The 21,033-nt window shown below is 52.5% G+C and overlaps 2 protein-coding genes across 2 annotated transcripts; one reads left to right on the forward strand and one right to left on the reverse strand.

Moving 5' to 3' along the window:
* Positions 1-336: 336 nt before the first annotated feature.
* On the reverse strand, positions 337-3,105 carry LOC119095707 (cytochrome P450 2J6). Its single transcript, XM_037218562.1, has 2 exons — positions 2,846-3,105; positions 337-2,169 (listed from the first exon to the last, which is right to left on the reverse strand). Exons 1-2 carry the CDS (start codon positions 2,925-2,927, stop codon positions 800-802), a joined length of 1,452 nt encoding a protein of 483 aa, XP_037074457.1. The 5' UTR covers positions 2,928-3,105; the 3' UTR covers positions 337-799.
* Positions 3,106-4,276: 1,171 nt separating this feature from the next.
* On the forward strand, positions 4,277-10,513 carry EMC7 (ER membrane protein complex subunit 7). The gene is made up of 5 exons (XM_037218563.1): positions 4,277-4,362; positions 7,079-7,281; positions 8,096-8,249; positions 9,039-9,214; positions 10,052-10,513. The coding sequence occupies exons 2-5, from the start codon at positions 7,079-7,081 to the stop codon at positions 10,173-10,175; spliced, it is 657 nt and encodes a 218-aa protein (XP_037074458.1). The 5' UTR covers positions 4,277-4,362; the 3' UTR covers positions 10,176-10,513.
* The last annotated feature ends 10,520 nt before the right edge of the window (positions 10,514-21,033 follow it).

Genomic DNA, 21,033 nt, shown 5'->3' on the forward strand with positions numbered 1-21,033 from the left:
CCTCTGCAGTGCCGTGGTTTCTCAAGACTCTCACAAGCTGCGTAACAAACACAAGACAGGCAGACACAAGCAGATGTGATGATGATGATGAAGCAGAATGATGCATGACGTGACAGGCACAAGCTGCTTCATGTGAGGAAGACATTACTTAAACCTTTTATTTTTTAGCATTGCAAGCGGCAGGCCTTCAATATAGCGGAGCTATTCGTTAAACGCGAATTTCAAAAAAGTGATAGGGACAAATTATGAAAATACTTCACATTTTTACAAATGCTCATGGTCACTACCGATACACCTCAAGAAAAAAACTTGGCGAAACATGACCCAGCGCACAAACATGTTCCATACAATTGTATTTGTTCCAATATGCAAAAAACGAAACAGAATGACGAATATTTTAGAACTACCCTATTCTTGCAATTCGTACGGGCTAACAATCTCAGGGCTAGTTGAACCACAGACGGCTAATGTGGTCTATGATCAGAGCAATTAATGAACGTGAAAGCTAAGGAGTTACAGGTTTGAACGAAATCAGCATTTCTCGCTACATCAATGTACGACAGGCCATTCTTACTCGGAGGGTCGTTATGCTCTTCAACGGCCCGTATTACTTATCCGAAGAGGGCATGCTTTTCTTGCAGCGTCACGCTTTTCAAACGTGTCGCCAGGGGCGCTACAATCTACCGCCAGGATCGCTAGTCGGCGTTTTTCCGCTCTGCTATCCGAGACCGGCACTCTGCCTATCCGAGACCGGACCTGCGACACATATGTACGCACTACACATCGTCTACAATACACGCTACTTGCTCTCCGCGACCAGCAAGAAAGGGGTCGGTTCTCTGATAAGCACCTTGCTCTCGGAGACGCTGAAGTCGTGGCGGAAGCCGTCGGGGAAACGCAACGTGAACCGCTGCACCATGGCCGTCACGAAGAGGAAGAGCTCGGCGCGCGCCATCGCCTCGCCGATGCACGACCGCTTCCCCACGGAGAACGGCATGAGCACGCGGCTCGGCTTCAGTTTCCCTTCGGCGTCGAGGAAGCGCTCCGGCCGGAACTCGAGCGGCTCCGCGAACAGCGCCTCGTCCTGGTGCACGGCCTGCAGCAGTGGCACGATCTGCGCCCCTTGCGGCACCGTGAAGCCGCCCAGCTGGAACTCCTCGGCCGTCACGTGCTCGATGCCGTAGGGTGCGACGTTGGCCACGCGCTGCGTCTCCATGAGGAAGGCGTCAGTGTAAGGCATGCGGGGTCGATCGGCGAGCTGCGGCGGTCGCTCATCGCCGGCCACCGCCCTCACCTCGGCTTGCAGCCGCCGCTGCACCTCCGGGTGCGAGCAGAGGAAGCAGAAGGCCCAGCGCAGCGTGGTGGTGGTCGTGTCGTAGCCAGCCACGAAGAGGTCGAGGATGGAGCGCAGCATGTGCCGGTTGGTGAAGAGGTCCGGGCTGCGATGCTGCTCCTGCAGCAGGCAGTCGATGTAGTCGCGAGGCTCACCATTCAAGTCCACGGTCCGCGCGTGCTCGTCGATGGCCGGCTGAAAGAGCTTGTCCATCGGAATGCTGAAGAGCTTATACGCCTTGTCCAGACCCGTGAGACGGGCGGGGAACCTCTCCAGCACCGGGAAGAGAAACAGCAAGATGAACACCCCGGTCAGCTTGCCCACCTCGTCGAAGCTGTCCATCACCTCCAGCGCCCTGGTGTCGTGAATGGTGAACCTTTCGCTAGAGACCACGCCCCAGATGATGTTGGCGATAGCGATACGCAGGCCCTTGTCAATGGACATCGCCTTGCCCACGTTTGGTGCCACCAGATCGTCGACGAAGGCGCTGACCTGGTCCTGAATGAGACCTTCCAGCTGCGTTCTGCCCATGCCGAAGTTCCGCAGGTGGAAGAGCGTGAAGCGACGTGTCTGCTGCCAGAGTTCGCCGCTGGAGAAGATGATGCCGTTGTCAGCGTAAAACAGTTTGAGGACGTTACTCTCTTGCCGGTTGGCTGTGAACGGTCGGCTGAAAGCTTCTCTGATCAGGTCCGGGTCGGAGAGCACTACTATCGTCTGTCCCAGTGCTGAGCACTGATAGATGGGGCCGTACTGTTTGCGCCACTTCGTGAAGGTCTCCTCCTTCCGTACATAATTCATGGAGAAGCTCTGTTGAATCAGTGGAAGGCCTCGTGGACCTGAAAGAAACAGATTGTCAGCGCTAGCCTCGTCGGCGCGGCATGGGCATGGCCATGGGACGGGTGCTGTCTCCGTCGGATGGGCTCGAAATGCTTTAACTCGGTCAATTGTCGTGGGGCATGTTTCGGACCGAAAGAGACAGGAAGACGTCGTTTCCGCTGGTGTCGTGCTACGACTGCTGTACCAAAGAAAAATCTGCCAAACACTGGTACAACGAGGCATTAAACCAGCTTCTATGCGAGATTACTCGCAAACGACAAAACTGTTCTTTCACGTAATATCCCACCCACATACAAACATCCTGCACAAGTCTGCCACCGACATAGATAGGGATGGGGGAGGGGGAGGGGGGGTACTGTGCTCTGTACCCGCCACGTTCCAACGCATAAGCCAACGACCCTGCGCAAATTACATCAGACTTCGCGTGAGGCAAAGAAATGTCACCGGAGTCAAGTTCGAAAACTGGGTTAACACACTTCACTGTCATTCCGATTTCATTATTTCCTGCTGTTGAATTTGATGGGCGTTTGCTGAATGTAGGTTCTCCATATCGGTATTGATATCAATCTTGATCATCAGATTGTATAGTACTTCAGGCATTTCTGACATCGAAAGAAGAAAATTAATTGTGACAGTGAACAATAAACCAGTTTTCGAGCCGGCTTTCCGTCATACCGGGTGGACGGTTCTTGCTGTTTCTTGTGTAGATTATCACCACCAGCATCAACACCACAAACACAGCGACGGCAGCCAGCATGATGACGCTGGTTTTGACTATCTACTGTTCCACCAAGATTTCCGCGCCGGCACCGCACTGCCGATTTCCACGGACGTTTCCCGACAGTAAACAAGATCGCTGAGTAAACTACCACAGGCCAGTGCACTTCTGCTGCGAGGAACGTCTCCTCACTGCCACTCCCCTCGCCGCACGGGATTCTCCATCAAAGGCCAGGTGACTCGCCCGGTGATCGCCAGAGGCGGAGCCAGGCGTACAGAATCCGCGGTGCCGCGCACGAAATCACGCGTGCTACTCGTTAAAACGTGCGGCGTGGGCGGTCTCCAACGCTGTTAAGTGCCCGTAGAAGTAACGAGCCGACGCCGCCCGCGGACGTGCCCCCCGCAACAGATTGTCTGTAGCCGCGCCTGTGGCCGAGCGCCAAGGCCGGCTGCGTGGCATCGCGGCCCCGAAGGCCGCGCCTGTGTCGCGCGGTGAGAAGCCTGTACCTGGGATGCACTCAGGAATGATAAGATTGGTCACTCTCAGACTTGCTATCGACTTTGACTTGAGTCACAGTTGACCACGCAGCAGGCCAAAAATTTGGTTCGTGGCCATACAAGGGACACATAGTATATATAGCATAGATATGCCATTTAGGAGCTCCGTCAGAGTGGATTTTTAGATTCCATGCCAATGAACATAAAGTGATCAAATCAGGTAACCCTCTCCTTGACAAAATCGGAAGCTGAGATAACAATAAAGGCAGTGGCGGCACGACCACCGAGGGGGGGGGGGGGCTGGCAGAAAGGACAGTTGCTCCTTACCTGTCGGCAGGCGAGGAGCAAGAGTATGTTTTTGCTCCCTTTAAGGTTTTTGGGAAGCCCTTATTCTAAGATCACAAACGCTGTAGTTCACAAAAAATCCCGTAGTTTAGCAAATATCCCCACGGTTTACCAAAATTCAGATCAAGGAGGCCCTTTAACTGAACTAGAAAGTAGTAATTGGGTTCAGAAGACTCTTTCCTACATAAAAATGACCTGTTTTCTGGATCATAATGCCCCCTTCTCTCTCTCTCTCTCTCTCTCTCTCTCTCTCTCTCTCTCTCTCTCTCTCTCTCTCTCTCTCTCTCTCTCTCTCTCTCTCTCTCTCTCTCTCTCTCTCTCTCTCTCTCTCTCTCTCTCTCTCTCTCTCTAAAATGATGTTTTCATTTGTCTTCGTAATAAAAAACACGAAGAAATGATGACACAGCTTTGTATTTTTTTTTCAACGCCCGTTGCGAACCAACGACGAAATAGCTTTCAGTGACGTCATGTAGCGGCTAGCACTGATTGCAATCAAATCGCTTGATGACTTGTCCTCTTATACAGGGCCTTGGTGTGTGGCAGGTCCACGTCTCTGCTCGGCCCGAGGCGGTGGGGGTATAGAGCCTAGGGGTACCGGCAGAGGTGGTTGGAGTCTGCTTTGTGGTTAAGATGTGAGTCGTCAATTGTCATCTATTTTTTCGAAGTGGCATAAAGCTGTGCACAGGCAGCTTGTTGAAGCTGTCTCACCCAAAGGCACATTTCCCCTCTCTATTCACCCCTGTACAAAAACAAGTTTTTTTTAGCGGTGCTTTCATTGGGATGGTAATGTTACGGCCGCCAGTCACACCACATAACAAAATGGTGCCATACAATATGTCTAGGTCTGCCTTTGACACTTCAGAACATGAGTTTTGAAATATGCTGTAAAAGGGCACCCAATCATCCAGCCAGCATGCAAACTGTGACAATATTCTGGTGTTTTATGCTAATTAATAGCATTTATGTATTTAAGTGTTAGTGAGGTCAAATGTAGACTGTATGATTTAGTTCAATTACATGACACTGCAGGCTGCATGGTAAATGTCAGGGCTCAAAACCTTGCATGACTTGCTTAAAAGATGTACAACCTTTTTTATCTCACCCTGTTGTGTGAGAGTCCTTCCAAGCTCAGAGTGCCAGTATAGAGACAGCTGCATTATGTATTTTTATGAGAATAACTGGCCTTTCTTGTGCATGTATTGTCAAAACTGATCTGGGCTTAACTTGATTTGCCTGGCATTGGTCTGAATCCTCATCACATATCCCTTTATGTATGCCTGCTTATTTTTCCAGCTCATCCAAAACTTTCTGAATAGTAGAAATGTCTGAATGCTCCAGTGATTGTCAGTATTAGCCACATAATTTCTTATAGCACAAAACTAGACCTAAGGTACAGAAATGCTTAAAGCATTCATGCTGATCAAGAAAGTTTCAAACTTATGATGAACAGTCCTATGTCAGGTAAAATGTGCAGTCCATAATAGTACTAGAACAATGGCTTGCATCTTGAAATGGTTTTCAAAAAATTGTGTTGTTCACAATGTGAGTGCAGGCACAGAATTTGCTATTGATGCACCCTTACACTGCAAGGCATGATCAACATATGAGTAGCATGCATGATAAGCATGGAAGCTCTGACAGATTTATGCTATTATATTTTGTTTTTGTTTGAAGACCCCTTGCCATTTAGGTAAAAACTAGCAGTAGACTTAAATGGGCACAGGCAGGGGCATGAGGGGCACATGCCACTCAGTCCTGGTTTGAGGGCCCAAAAAGGCCAGCTGAAGGTCAAATTCATTCATTGGAGTGCCTACTAAACTGGGACACTCCAATGGCCATTCAGAGGGTCAAATTGCTCTGAGTAAATGAGGGCCAGTATGTTGGTCAGAAACCACCAGTAAAGCACAGTCATCTCCTTGTCAGCATGGATGTGAGGGCCCATTTCTCAAGCAGGGACAAAGCTAGGGCCAGTGATAACATTGGCCAGGGCCCTAGCATCTGTCAAGGGCCCATAGAGCCCAACAAAGGGGCCTGTGTTGGCAAGGGATCCAAGTGGGCCAGAGGTTAGCTGTTTGAACAGGTCTGAATGGTGTGCAATGAGTTGTGAATTGTGGCTTAACTGATTGTGGAACCCAAAGATAGTGCATTCCCATACTTTGGCCAGAGATCACCAGTGCCAAAGAGTCAGCACCATGTTGGTCTAAGCTTTGGAGACATTTTCCAAGCAGGGACAAGGCTAGACCTGTGCATTGGTTGGGTCCCTGGAACATTGTGGGACCCCTGTGTTGGTCAGGTCCTATAGCACATAATAGGGTATCCTGTGTCGACAAGGGACCTAGAGTCAGCCAGGGAACATTTGTGGAGTGGGGATGGGGGTGGGACCCTGAATGCTTGAGGGCCTCTTCAGTTGGTCAGGGCCTCTGGTGATGAAGGCAAACATGAGAGCTTGGTGAGCATTTATTGAGATCATGCAAGTGTTATGTGTTGGTCAGGGCCCCCAGTATGGAATGATGAGCCCTCCAACCCAGAGGGGCTTAAAGCACCCAACAAGGGGGCCCGGAGATCACCGGCACCGGACCCATCGTCCTTCCGTCCCGCCCCCACCCGCATTCCGCACGTGTTCCCTGGACAGGCTGCTGTGTTTGGGCATTATTGTTTTATTCATTAGTTAGGGTGAGAAAAATACATACAGTATGTTGACTCTCTCCCTTCCATGATATTTTGGGTTTCCTATATTTCATTGCTAGATATCCAGTGAGCAAATTATTAGTTTCACTTTTTGTCACACATCAAAGCATATGTTACTGAACCATGTGATCATTTGAATATCTATGTGACACCAAGGCTACGCTATATCATAATAGGGATCCAGTGTGATTTTTCCAGGATGGAGCCATTGAATGAGTTATAGCTCAAGATTTTCCCCTTTTGTTTATGTTATGCTCATAATGGAATTGTATTCACCAAAACAAGCTTCCATAAGTTTTCTTCTGAATCATGTATGCCATTGTTAAAAGAATATGGCGGAAGGCATTATTTATGTATTATGTTGGGTTCCCACATTATCGGTAGGGAGGCATTGGACCAACTCATGTATGTAAGTAGCACATACTTGTCCCAGTATAGCAGATGATGTCAGCTCGCTCTGGCCTCCACCACGCCCAGCCTGTGTTCGAGAGCTGGCAGAACCTCGGGACGCTGATACGACAGCTGAAATGACGACCCCCAAAACATGGCAATTTCCATGAACTATCTGAGCTGCATCCTCTGACACTCTACGAGAAAAACTGCGGCCCTGTGAACTACCACTTGCACAATTCGCATGTTGACTCCGCACGCTGTCGGCAGATGTTGTGGGCGGCGGTGTTGTGCGCCCTGCTGGCGGCCGGCGGCTCCGCGACCGAGGCGGAGCCGGCGCCGGCGGCGGCGGCGGCCCAGCACCAGATCGAGGGGCGGCTGCTGAAGCCGGAGCGGGACCCGGACGCGGCCTGGTTCCAGGCGGCCTTCGTCACCGTCACCGGCGGCCCCGAGACGCGCTACGGCTTCCCCACGTGAGCGGCGCCCTCCCGCGCGCGCGGGCTGATCCCGGCTTCCATACCGGTCCTGGTCCTGTGTCTGGTCCTGGTCCGAGTGCAGATCTCGTTTTGAACGCTGGAACGGCTTCATCGTTGGTCCCAACTCTGGCCTTGATTCTGACTGGGGCCGCGGCCTTGATCATGATCGTGACCCAGATCATGACCCTGACCCTAATTCAGTCATCCTGATCGTGACCTTGACCCTAGTCATGACCCTGACCTTGATCATAACCATTTCCCTGATCATGACCCTGATCCTGACCGTAATCATGATCCTGATCATGACCCTGACTGTGGCCCCCATCCTTGACCAGGTCTGTGGTCTGGAGCTGTCCCTTGTTTCGTCGTGTCTGGCCTGGAGAGTGCACACGCGATACTGTGTTGTTTTGGGTGTTTGCCCTGTCTCACTCATGTGTGGAAATGGTCATTCAAAATGCTCGCATAAGCGATATTGTTTTTGGTTTCTTTTTGTATGCCATCTTTATCCCAGGTACAGGCTGCTTGTTGCTGGCTTTTTTATTACTAGTCCTATCGAGGGTCAGAAAAGAAGAGGAGAAAACTTACAGCTAAACGAGCTATGTACATCATACTGCAGGAAAATGTCCTTTTTTATCCAGAGGTTATTCACGATATGAACTGTACGTCATCTGTCATGATATACCAGGGTTGTGTGTAATCCATCTGAGGCGCGGTGCTGCCTTTGATCAGGTGCCTCTTCCCACCGCACCTTGCCGTCTTGCCCGCGTCCATGTGCGCCGCTTGCGAGCGCTGACCGGTGCCACCACGACAGGGCGGACGGCTCGTTCGTCGTGTCGGGCCTCGCGCCCGGCTCGTACGTGGTCGAGGTCACCAACCCGCGATACCAGTTCGAGCCGGCGCGCGTCGACATCAATTCCAAGGGCAAGATGCGCGCCCGCCGCGTCAACAACATCGTGCCGTCGGAGGTGGGAGGTGGCGGATGCGTGGCCCGGCGGGCGGGCGGTAGATGTGGCGATGGGGTGGCGGGGCACGCGGAGGGTGGGGACGGGGGGGGGGGGGCAGGCCCGTGGGTCTAGCGATGGTGGCCCCATGGCTGCCATGGACTGGGCTCGGGGGCGGTGGCAGAAGCCTGCGTCGCCGTCGCTGTGGTATGCGCGATTCGGCCCTTTCATGTGCTTTGAAGTAATTGCACCCGGTGGAGAGGTTGTTCACAAATTGTCCCTGCAGCAACGTCGCCGCGTTATTGCAGGGGCAATGGCGGGGGCATGGGCAGGGGCGAATAACGGCGCCGATTGCGTGTCGCGTGCTGTGTGATTCTGTGACTGTCCGGCCAGGCACTCTGCGCCATGAGATGACACAGAGTACATGTATATATATATATATATATATATATATATATATATATATATATATATATATATAATCACCACACACGGCACATGGCCAAAGATTCTCCGGCCATGTGCCGCGTATGGCCATGCATCCATGTGCCCATGTCATGTTTGGCTATGTACGCCACGCGGTCGCGCTGCGATCTGGTACAGTGTCTCGTCTGGTACCTAATGTGACCATACGCCCTGGACCTTGACTGAACCCTTGGGTACCCTACCTGACTTACGTACCTCATGTTGTCCATGACTGCGTACCTTGTGCCGAGCATCCTCATGTCCAGTCTGAGCTGTGCATGCTAGTCCTTGTCGAACCGCGGACCCTGGGTACCTGTGCCTGTACCCGGTCGTGTACCTCGCCCGCAGGTGACGCAGCTGCCGTACCCGCTGAAGCTGCGCCCGCTGGGGCCGTACCAGTACTTCCTGAAGCGCGAGCAGTGGCGCATCACAGACATCCTCTTCAGTCCCATGGTGATGATGATGGTGCTGCCCGTCGTGCTCATCGTCGTGCTGCCCAAGATGATGAACGACCCGGAGACGAGGTGGGTGGCGGCGGCGCCGGGGCGGTGGGTGCTCGGGTGGGTCGCGCCGCGCCGCCCGTGGGGCGCCGGCTGTGCCGTGCCATAGCGGTGGGGTTTGCACGGGGCGTGTCGTGCACGCCTCAAGTCGTTTGCGGGCAGTCGAGAAAGATGCCGCGCGTTGGACTGTATTCGGCCGTTTGCCAAACCATGTCCTCTGTACACACCGGGGTTATTTTTGTAGGGGTCACCAGCGGAGACTTAGACTGTCAAGGGCGTTGAACACGTAAAAGGGCGCTTTCTCTGTGGTATTATGCATTATGCTGATGTTTCGAGGACCCCATCGCGGTCATTTGTGGCATTACTATGTGCGGAACAAAGCGGGATACAAAAACGCTCAACCTGACAATATCACTCACACTGTGTCCACTGAAATTTGCAAGTGCAATTAACCGTATGCTGACATTTTGTGCGCCGAAGAAGTTCGGAGCAGTAAAATACTAAAACAGATAAAGTTTTGTATCTGTGGTAAAATTTCCATTATCTGGACGCTTTCTGTGCGCTTATTCATGCTTTTTGGGGAAGAGGGAACTCTTCGACTGGTATCGTGGTGCTCTCCCCGGCCATGGACTTGCATGATAAAAGACAGCCTCGTTTACTCCACTCGTGAATCTACCTTCAGCTGGCCTAGCGCTAAGACGCGCCGCTGACGCGCCACCCCGTCGTTGGGCGTGGACGGGTCCTCGACGCCGTGTACCCTCTGCCCCGGCTGTGTGACGTCACTCCGTCCTGGACTCGGCTTTGTGACGTCACACGGTCCACGCCCGCCGCACTGACGCGCCGGCCTTTTGTCGTTGCCAGGAAGGAGATGGAGCAGATCAGCATGCCCAAGTACGACATGCCCGAGCTCTCCGAGATGATGACGTCGTTCTTCGGCAGCGGCGAGAAGAAGAAGGCCGTGAAGCCCAAGAAAAAGCAGACGTAGCGCTGCGCCCTGGCCTTGGCTGTGTGACGTCATCCCGATCCTGCACCTGACTGTGACGTCACACATTCTGGGCATGGCTCCGTGACGTCACCCAATCCTGTACCTGGCTATGTGACATCCCCCGGTTCTGTACCTGGTTGTATGACGTCTCCCGGTCCTGTTCCTGGCTGTGTGACGTCACCCGGTCCTGTACCTGGCTGTGTGACGTCACCCGGTCCTGTACCTGGCTGTGTGACGTCACCGGGTCGTGATGTGCACCGTGTGGCGCCAGCCAGCCTCGGCTGTGCGGCAGCTCGGCGTCGACAACTGCGGCCCTCTGCAGGCGCCGCGTGACAGCGCGCCCGGCCGTCGCGAGCGCCGCCTCCTCCCCGGCCGCCGCGACGCCGGGGCGAGGAGCGTGGTCCCGGGCGGCCGGCCGGGCGCTGACGCGGCGGCGAGCCGGCGTCGCGTCGCGCCTCTCGCGGCGTGTGGAGGCCGGTCCTGGACGCACGCGGGCGCCGGCGACCACCGGTGGCGCGCGACGCCGCTGGTTCTCCGGGTGGCGCGCCTCTCCTGGCGGGTGGGGAGGGCAGCGACCGCGCCGGGGCGCCGTGTGGGGCTAGTCCAAGCTTGGCTGAGCGTCGGTCGGACGCTGTTGCCGTTGAGTTGAGCCGCTGGTGACCGTTGTGAATGGGTGGTGGCGTGATGGTGGCGCAGCGTGGGTGAGTTAGTCATATTTGTGTGAATATCGCAGGGGTTGTGCGTTTCGTTTGGATCACTGTATGGATTATTATCATTTAGAGCGCTGTCTGTGGTCGTTGCCATGCAGAATGCACGCATATGGTTGGAAGCCAGTTGATTGAGTGTGGGTTGGCGGGAATGTTTGCATTATCAGCTGTTTTAAGATATTCATCTACCTGTAGTTTGAAGCAATTCCATGCGCCTGTAAGTGGTTCCGTTTTATTGCGTGCGCATTCATGAAGTGTGATGCACTCAATTGAAAGGGTCGATGGCTAAGTGATTTCTCATCGTTAGAAATGCACGATGCGCACTTATTTGTATGTGGGCAATTATCAGTCGTGAATACAAGACCTGAGAATCCAAACAGGCCTCTGCTTCGTAAACGCTCCCATAGTCAGTGCCAGCGATTCCTTCCTCTTTTAAAGGTCTCTCTCTACAGACTTGCGACAGTGATCCGTGCGATGAAGCGATGAAGCGACGGTTGGTCCAGCTTCGGCGCTTGCTCGCCGTAGAAGGCATATTCCGTTGTGCTTTTGAAGGATCTGATTCGGTGGGAGCAGCAGCATTTGAATGCTGCTGGGCCGTCTCGATCACGTGGAGCGTCTTACAGCACGTCCTTTGCCGTGGGTGCTAATCAGTTCCAAAGTAACTCCAGAAGCGCGGAACACCTTTTGGAGACAATCGCCCGCAGTGGGAGGTACCCATCTGAAACTCGGTCGTAGGAGTGTCGGCGCTCGTGCGTTCGTAAAGTTGGCGTGGCTAGGCGCTCTTCTGCCTTGCGTGCGTCCTTATTGCAGTGCGGGGAGCGGTGTACGCTCATTGCTTTTCGCTTAAATCTGCTGCTGGCTCGAAGCACTATCATTGCACAACGTCCTGAGCATCCCATTATTTTGTATCCCACCAATGCATGGCAGCATTCGGGCCGCTGTTAACACGCTTGACTGGGAGTTTGGCACGAGTGTAATGACTCCAGCGTCTAACCCAGCCGCATGCACCGCGCCCACAGCTGCGGAGTGTACATGTCCGTTTTTCTTTTTAGCTGGTCAGTCATTGACCTGGGGCCGACCTGAACGCCAGTACTTGAAGGAGTTTGAGAGGGCCATCCCACAAAGGACTACAGCCACCTTTGTACTTACAGGCATGAATGCCTGAATGTAAAAAAGGAAAGCACAACCGTAAGTTGCATCGTATGAAATGTGATCACATGTCATGAAATGTGTTGTAGTGTAATATTTGTCATCTTTGTCCAATGCCTTGGTGGAAGAAAACACTGCTGCGGCGTTTCTCGTCAAAGGTGTCCAACAGACGCCTGGCGCGTGCCACTCGAAGAAGCGGCATTCAGGACAACGGACGCTATTGATGGGATGTGGCGTCTGGTCACTACGAGACCACGTGCTCACGGGACCGTCATGCTTCGTGCGTATTACTAAAGGCGTTCGTTCCGAAAGATAAGAATGTAGCGTGGTTTCTGCACAAGCGGTACTAGACCTCGCTAACTGCTGTAGGTGTTGCCATCTTGCATTCTGTCATAGATGTGACGTTGGTCGCGATCAGAGGCATGATAAAACATGCGCGTGGATTCGAGTGGATACGTCATCACTGACGTCGCAAATCTGCTGTGCGCCGTGATGTGCAGAAGGGCACTTTTCACGCAGCCGAGGAAGTCAGTGCACGCTCAAAGAGTAGGAGGGGTTCTGCAACTGCGCAGCAGTGCTACATAATGCCGTCCAACGGGGGACGAAAATCTGGTGTTGGAACTGCAAGCGTAAGGGTAGCACCTCTATTTATATGTTGTATTGACTGTTACTCCGTCAAAAGGAAAACCTTAATGTTGTGAAAAAGATAGTCTGAATTTTACCGTTAAAATCTACGGATTTATCTTGAAAGCATTTCGCAACCATTAATTCGTGACGGTTGCTTTTGCGCACCTGACGCTCGCCGCCTGGTTTTATCCTCAGTGACCAACGCCGCACGTTACGGGAACTGCAGCCTCGGCCTACCGCTGCTTCAGCTCCTGAGATGGCGAGCGTGCGGGCTCGCAACCTCGGCCACCGCTGCCTTAGCTCCTGAGATGGCGAGTGTGCGGGCTCGCAACCTCGGCCACCGCTGCTTCAGCTCCTGAGATAGGCGGGCGCGCGGGATCACTGCTTTGTATATTTTGTGTCACTTGCCGATTCTGCAAAAGAATGAACGTTCTCAGGCAAACAGGGGTTGGCCTTTTTCAGATTTGAATCCCACTTTGTCCCACTGCTTTTAACACTAATGAGCTCCTTACTTTTTGCAGGGCAAGGAACTCCGTTGAGTACAACATCAGGGGGCACATATCGTTCACGGCCAAGGGCTGAAAGGCCATCCCGTCCAGTGCTGGGCGCATTCCGGCTGCTATTCTGGACGACACGTTGGCGGGTTCCCCTAGTTGATCCGGAGGCCCTTAAAAAGGTGCATCATATCGCATTGGTCCCCTATCTGACGCGGGAGGCCTTCTTATCCTCGCGGTTGGCCCAGGCTCGATGCAGGAGCCCTCGTTGACGCAACAAGATTCCTGATCCCCGCAGTGACTCTATGATTAGCTCATCGATTCCAATCTGGCTTAACGGGCCCATGGCTGGACTTGGGTTGGAGAGCCCATCGTGTGGTGCTTGACACTCTGACACCGGGGCTTTCTGTTGTCTCAACGTGAGCTCTCATCATAAGTTCTCAAGTCTCCTTGCATTGTGAGAAGGGCCCCGACCAGTGCAGGGATCTCTCTGGCATTCGGGGTCCCGTTCCCGCACCTGCTCAGGAAATACTTCCTTGATTGACTCGAGGCCCCTTGTTGACACATGGTACTCTGTCAGACACTGTGGGGCACTGCCATGCACAGGAGGCCCCATCATTGCAAGGGCCCCAACCAACGCAAATCGCGGGCTCGGCCTTGTACCTGCTTGAGAACTGGGTCCCCAGAGCTCAGACCGACACGGAGACAACTGTTTGGTGTTGGTTATCTTTGGCCGAAATAGAGGAACGCAGTGTCAGGGGTTCCCAATCGACGGAAGAGACCCTTTGATTGGCATTTGAAGTCACAGCCATACGGGAAGGGACCGTCCTTACTGTGACCTACGGCCAATCCTCCGGGCGTTCCGGCCCCTTGGCCTTCCTATCGGGCCCTTCATCTTCGGACTCGAGGGGACCTTCGGCCCCTCTTCGAGTCTCCTCAAACAAAGTGCGTGACGGACTCGGGGTCTCTTGCCGACATGTGACCTCTGTTAGGCATCGTGGGCTCCTGACCGACACAGAGATTCTGACCGTTGTTCCAGGGGCCCAGACCAATGCAAATAGTAGGCGCTAGCATTTCTCCGGCTTGAGAAATGAGCCCCATGATTCAGAGTGACGCGGAACCAACTCCTCGGTGTTGGTGGCCCCTGGGCGACATAGACGCCAGCATTGCCTCGAGTGCCCTCAATCGGTGCAGAAGGCCCCCTGACTGATATTTCAGGTCACGACCCTACAGGTCCGGATACTTTATGCGACTTACAGGCAGCCTTTCAGGCTCTAATGTCCTCCAATCAGGCTGTTGATGATCGGGTTCGGTTAGTCCTTCGCGCCTTTCTCCTGGTTTCATCGAACATTGCTCTTGGTCGACTCGAGGCCTTTTACCAAAACAGGACTCCTTGATAGGTATTGTGGGTTCCTGAGAGATACAAGGGCCCCGACCGCCATAAATCGCTGACCCGGGCTTGCTCAGGCCAATACCGACACGAAGCCGACTGTGCGATACTCGTGGTACCTGAACGCCGTGTAGGCTCTTATCGACTCAGGGTGTCACGTGATTAATTTAGTGCTTGTATATCACGTATTCATGGAAGTGTTTCAAGAACTGGTTATGTCTCACCGTCGCCAAATGTGTCTATTCGGTTCCCGCCCGTTTACTGTCTGTTCGATGCGACGCTCTCCTCCCTTGTGTTCAGTTCTGAATATAGACCGGCTTGACCTGCGCCCGTTATTGATATGAGAGTGACTTAAGAAGGAAACGAAACACAGGGGACCCTCGACCGGAGCGAAAGACCCTTCGACTTTCATCTAAGGGCCCGTTCCCACAGGTTGGGCCCCTGAAGAAGACTTCGGTCAGCCCTTCGTGCTCTTAGGCCCTCCAATCGGGTCGTCGGTCGTCGGTTCCAGTGCCTCTCTTCGTGCCTCCCCGAACATTGCCTCAGGCCGATTTGGGGCCCCTTGCTAACACAAGGACCCCCTTATAGAAAATGTATACCCTGACAGAGCTGGGACCCCGACTAATGTGAATTGCTGGCACGTGTGCCCCTCGTCCACTATCACTCGAGTGACACACGCCACTCTGCATGGTGGCGCCGGCGCAAGGACGCTGTTACCATAATAATGACCCTATGCCAGTTCTTATGTCAGGCTGCACGCGCCAGCGTTTTCCGACCACTATGCGCAACCCGCTGCCAGGTTATGTTAGTCAGGTTTGAGCCAGCAAAGGTTCGAAGAATGCCGCCACATGTGCTGAGTTTCTCACCAAAGCACAGACCGACTTTTGACTGATGGACCTCGGTCAGCGAATACTGTAACAGCTCCCTCTGGAGGGGAGGGGACCTACAACCATGAATAGATGTGCACTTATCGCCTGCTGTCCCTTCTTTCAGCCCGTGCTCGACGTGCCACAGACACATGCGACGCAGTGACAGATCACCAGCTCCGATTATTCCATGACACAGTCCTGTCGGTATCATGGACACCAGGCAAACAGTGTTCGGTTCGCCGGACAGTAGGGGGCCGCTGGGCGTACTCCTGGCGCGGACGCAGCTGAGGTAAGGGTCGTTACGCACAGCGGTGGCAGCGGCGGGTCATGCCGAACAGAGGCAGCACGTAGCCCGCTGAAAGACGATGGCATGTTCATTTTTGCCCTATCCTCTGGGCGACGAGGCAGGCTGGGAGGGTAGTGTTATATGAACAGAGTCAGATAAACAGAGTTCAATTTTAAAGACCCAATTTCTGCTTTTAACGACTTTAACATTCGTTTCATGTTTGGTTGGTCATGTCGTCGGGGGCCATGGTTCCGCTGCCCCCCTTCCGCGTCAGCGCCATGTTAAGTGATCGGCTCCCCTTTGTGACCTCCTTACCGTTGTGCGGCAAGGTAATCATCTGAGGAGACGAACGAGCGTAGTGTGGTCAAGCCTGTCCCAAACTGGACCCCAAACGGGACCCAACTGGATCCCCAAACTGGATCCCAGCCCGGATCCCAACCTAAACCCTACATTGGACTCCGAACTAGATCCCAAACTGGTAAATCCGCGTCTTTTTACTTCAGGACTTTGTTTATAAAGCGATTAGCTGTGTAGGTCATAATGGGCAGCCTTTATAAGCATCCACGGAACAGTGCAGACCAGCGTAGCGGTGGTTATCAGTTTTTGCTATATTAAGTGGTATCACCATTTCTAGAACGTTCATTGTCGGCATCTCTTGTTAATGGAATTAACTACGTGCTAGCGTGTTCTTGTCATTTTGTGAAACTATCAGTTTTTAGAGAAATAATTTTACAAGTTCACCAACTTATTTAACACGCGCTCGGGTGAGGCGTCAAATTGACCCCCTCGAAGGCCTTTCCGGATTAGTTTTCGAACAGCGCGGCGTAGCCGCGCCAAATTTTGCTTAACTGTAGACGATTGAATAGTGAATTGTCTGGCATCAGAAACTTAGATGTACCTTGTAAGGTTGCTGACCTATGGCAGGTCAAAGTCAGGCCATGGTTTCAGCGAAGGCAACTTCTAGGGAGTAGTTCCATCTGATCCAACAACGGAGCGTCATACGAAGCCATACGTCTTTCATATACTTTCTTAGGCAACACAACAATTGAATGAACAAATTACATTGACCTAGTGTCTGGTAGGAAGGTCAGACCAAGGTAAAAACCAACCTGTTTTATTTTCCCAGGGTTTGCTGCATGAGATAGTTTTTGGTGCTCATTCCGAATTTATTGGTAACAAGAACCGCATAATACACCTTCCATGGACTTCTTAAAGGTCATATAGGACACTGGCCCGAAATGGCCCGAGTCGACGTTTTTTTAGGAACATATTGCCTAGCGTAATCTTTGTCGCCTATTCCAATGCAAAGCTTGAGGCAGTCTTGTAGGGTGCTCACAATAACCTTCAACATGTCAAACAAGGTCACTGATTTTAAATGAGCATGCAACATTTTGTATAGAACAGTTACCGAAGTTCTAGGGGACATTTGGAGACCAGCCTGGAATTTGACCTTAGTTGACCTTATTTGACCCGAAGGTTATGGTCCGGAGGCCTCAAACTTTGACCTAAGTGAGTTCACGTACAGTTTAACACACTCCGTAAATGTAGTGTCTCTAGCTCCCTTTGTTCCCGAGATCCCAGGGGGGGGGGGGGGTAAATTGACCCCCACCCGAGCAAAGGGTATCCAACTGGCCACCCGGGACCGTGTAAAACGTGAAGCATGATGCGACAATAACATTTCTGTCATACATCTAACACATTTCTTCGCATTTTTCCATAACACAGCAACTTATGACTGATCGTGACCTCATATGCGTAATCTGCACGATCGCTGGACAATTGCAGATTCACAAATTCATCCACGCTAAATGCGTCCACGGCTGAACAAACGCGAATCGACGTAGATCGCAGGGCGTTGGCCTCTGGCCGCATCACGATTCCGTGACCTCCGGAGCGGCTCTGCCATCCACACACATTATTTTTATCAGGGCCCTGCTCATGTCATGGACACTCCTTGTCGTGCCTTGGGCCGGCTTACGGAGCTCTCTTACCCTCTCACCTATGATCACTTTCAACACTCGCCCTAGGAGAGGGTCCTCAGAGGCCCCTAAAGATGTGTTCGCAATGCATTTTTAACGGTTTTGAGTTGGAGAGTGAAATATTTGGAAGCTGAGTTAACGTTATTTCTATAGATGTTCAGGAAAATTGAAGATTTTAGCCGTGATGTTTCAAAATATATGACCTCATGTCGGTGACATGTATGAATATATGCATCTGGCACATTGACGCTCAGTGTCTTCTACAATGCATGTTCAATTAAAAACGACCACTAGTTCGGCACATATTAATATGTTGATGAAAATTACTGGTTGCTTTCAGCCTCTAATTGTATATATATATATATATATATATATATATATATATATATATATATATATATATATATATATATATATATTTATATATGTATATATATATATATATATATATATATACATATGTAGATATATCTACATATTCATGTGGATCCAAAAGCAATGCATTCGTTTGATGGCTACCGATCCATCTGAAAGGCAGACAGGCTACTCCAAGCTGCTATGACGGCAACTGCCCCACCATTAATCGCCCTCCAGCCAGACGTCCTCACAATGTCCTTGCGGCAGGCTGTCAACGATGGCTCGACATCAGCTGCCGGTGGCGCTGCTGCTGACGCTCCTGACGTCGTCCTCGTCCGCCAGCATCATGTACCGCCTGCTGGCACGAGACCACCACGTCCTGGTGGCGGCGCTGGCGACGACGCCCGGAGGCTTTGCCGTGCAGTGCGGCCTGCGCTGCGTGCTGCGCGGCGGCTGCGTAGCGGTCCAGAGCTCGACTGCCGAGTGCCGGCTGCTGGCGGAAGTGCCGAGTGAGAGGCAGCTGACGCCGGCGGAGGGGGGCGCGCTGGTGTTTGGGTTGCGGCCGGCCGGTTGGGTCCAGCCGACCGGCACGCCGCCCACCACCAGTACTGTTCCAACCACGACCACCGCCGTTCCGACCACAACCACCGCCGTTCCGACCACGACCACCGCCGTTCCGACCACGACCACCACCGTTCCGACCACGACCACCGCCGTTCCGACCGCGACCACCGCCGTTCCGACCACGACCACCACCGTCCCGACCACGACCACCACCATTCCGACCACGACCACCACAGTCCTGACCACAACCACCACCGTCCCGACCACAACCACTACCGTCCCGACCACAACCACTACCGCTGCGCAGACGACACCGGGTCTGAGCACCGCCAACGAAGAGACGACAACCGCCAGGGTCTGGACCTGCCAGTCTCCAGGCTGGTCCCTGTTCGGCGACGTGTGTTACCGCTCTGACCCGGTCCCCACTGAAGAGAGCACGCATATCGAGGACGCCCTCTACTGCAGCAGCACGTACGGCCCAGCCGCCACCCTGCCCACGTTTGACTCGGCCGAGCAGTTCTCGTTCTTCGCCGCCAATGTGCGGACGCGCACCTGGCTCAACCTGCTGAACAACGGGTTCGGATTCTACCAGGTGGACCTGTCGACTGCCAACTACTGGCCGACCAGGTGGTGTTACAACGAGCCCGTCGTCAACACGGACTACGGTTTCTACCTGCGATCCAGCAACTGCCTGGTGTCAGTGCCTGCTTCTCTCGGGCCCATGCCGCGGCAAGATGTCGTCTGCCAGTTGCGTGTTGAGCATTCGGCGATGGGCTGATGCTGGTGGTAGATATCTTTGCGGTCCGGGCAGCGCCTGGGCGGGAACGAGGGCGAGCGGAGAAGGAAAGACAGCGGGGAAGAAGAGGAAGAACATGCCCGAGAGGGGGAGAAGATGCGAGAAGAGAAAGCGAGAAAGGAAGAGGTAACACGAGAGAGGAAGATGGTGAAACGTAAGATTAGGAGAAGGTGTGAAAACGAGGAGAGAGGAGGAGAGAGGGAAGAGAAGGAAGGAGAGAGAGAGAGAGAGGAGAGAGGAGAGAGAGAGAGAGGCACGAGAGAGAGGAGAGGAGAGATAGAGGGAGAGAGAGAGAGAGAGAGAGGAGACGAGAGAGCAGAGAGAGATGATAGAGAGAGGAGAGATGAAGAGAGAGAGAGAGAGAAAGAGAGAGAAGAGTAAAGACAGGAATGATAGAAACAGAAGGATATTGAGAGAAAGCAGGAAGTTAACTAGTAGTCGTCCACAGCCCTTGGTCAGCAAGGTACAGGTCAGTTCATCACCAGATAATTCGTGATTGCGTGAAGAGGGCAACCGATTTTCCCCTTTAAATTCAGTGTGATCCGTGACCGCGCTCCAAGGACAACCGATTTTGCCCCTTAAATGCGACCAATTGCCATTTAAGTGAGGTCAATCTACAAGCCTACTCTCTAACCTGGCTTCCATCTAAGTTAAATTACCTGCGTGGCTGATGCGCTTATGGAACTTATGGAACTTCTTTTTAGCATTATAGACCTGTTGAGATTATGAACTCTTGCGGATTATGAACTTTGAGGATTATTGACTTATGGGGATCATGGAGGATTGCGCACTTACTAGGATCATAATCCTCTTCGGGTCATGAGCTTGTTGGGATTGTGAATTTGTCATACTGAAATTGCGTACTGAGCTCCGTTAGAATTAATTTAGATCATGGAGCTTCGTGTGGATCCGTCGTGGCTTTGATGCTGCTATTGCTTACGATGGCTTTCATCAAAAAGTCCGAGCCACGCTGAAGGTTGGCAATGGAGCTGGTGGTGTACACGCTACCTTCAGGCGACTAACACTACGCATTATTGCGGTTTGTCGTTTTATTGCTAGAAGGGTACATGTCTAAATGAGCTTGGCGAGTATTTTTCCAAAGAAGCATTGACTTACGTTCTACTGAAGGCTTTAAACACCTCGGTTCATGGTTTTTTTTGTGCTTTTTTTTTGGTGGGGGAGAAGATCGTTTATCGTACCCAATGTTCCATCACTTTCGAGGTCGTATGTTTACCATAACAAATCTCACCTTCCTCTTGTCCGATTTTAGGTTTGGTAAGTTGCTTTGGTCAGGAAGGGACCAGGTCTGGTCTGGTCAGGTCAGGTCGGTTTAGTTGGTTAGCCGGTTATTGGGTTTCAGGGGCGCGTCAACTGCTCATGGTTATTTCGTCACCTCACGCCATGGTTATCTCCCCCTCAAGTCAGTTCAGATCCGGTCAGGTCAGGTCAGACCAGACCAGGTCTGGCCTGGTTATGTCAAGCCAGGTCAAGCCAGGTCAAGCCAGGTCAAGCCAGGTCAAGCCAGGTCAAGCCAGGTCAAGTTAGGTCGAGACAGGTCAAGCCAGGTTAAGTCAGGTCAAGTCAGGCCATATTAGGCCTGGTCAGGTCACACAGAACGGGCATGTTTCGGTTAAAACCAG

This window comes from Pollicipes pollicipes, unplaced genomic scaffold (assembly GCF_011947565.3).
Source record: "Pollicipes pollicipes isolate AB1234 unplaced genomic scaffold, Ppol_2.1 Scaffold_4219;HRSCAF=4965_pilon_pilon_pilon, whole genome shotgun sequence".
NCBI lineage: Eukaryota > Metazoa > Arthropoda > Thecostraca > Pollicipedomorpha > Pollicipedidae > Pollicipes > Pollicipes pollicipes.

Bases quoted from the DNA above. Each gene is read 5' to 3' on its own strand.
- EMC7 (XM_037218563.1), top strand. From the start codon at position 7,079: ATGTTGTGGGCGGCGGTGTTGTGCGCCCTGCTGGCGGCCGGCGGCTCC. The intron at 7,282-8,095 runs GTGAGCGGCGCC...CCACCACGACAG, and splicing joins ACGCGCTACGGCTTCCCCAC to GGCGGACGGCTCGTTCGTCG. The intron at 8,250-9,038 runs GTGGGAGGTGGC...CCTCGCCCGCAG, and splicing joins ACAACATCGTGCCGTCGGAG to GTGACGCAGCTGCCGTACCC.
- LOC119095707 (XM_037218562.1), bottom strand. From the start codon at position 2,927: ATGCTGGCTGCCGTCGCTGTGTTTGTGGTGTTGATGCTGGTGGTGATA. The intron at 2,170-2,845 runs GTATGACGGAAA...TGTTTCTTTCAG, and splicing joins CAGCAAGAACCGTCCACCCG to GTCCACGAGGCCTTCCACTG.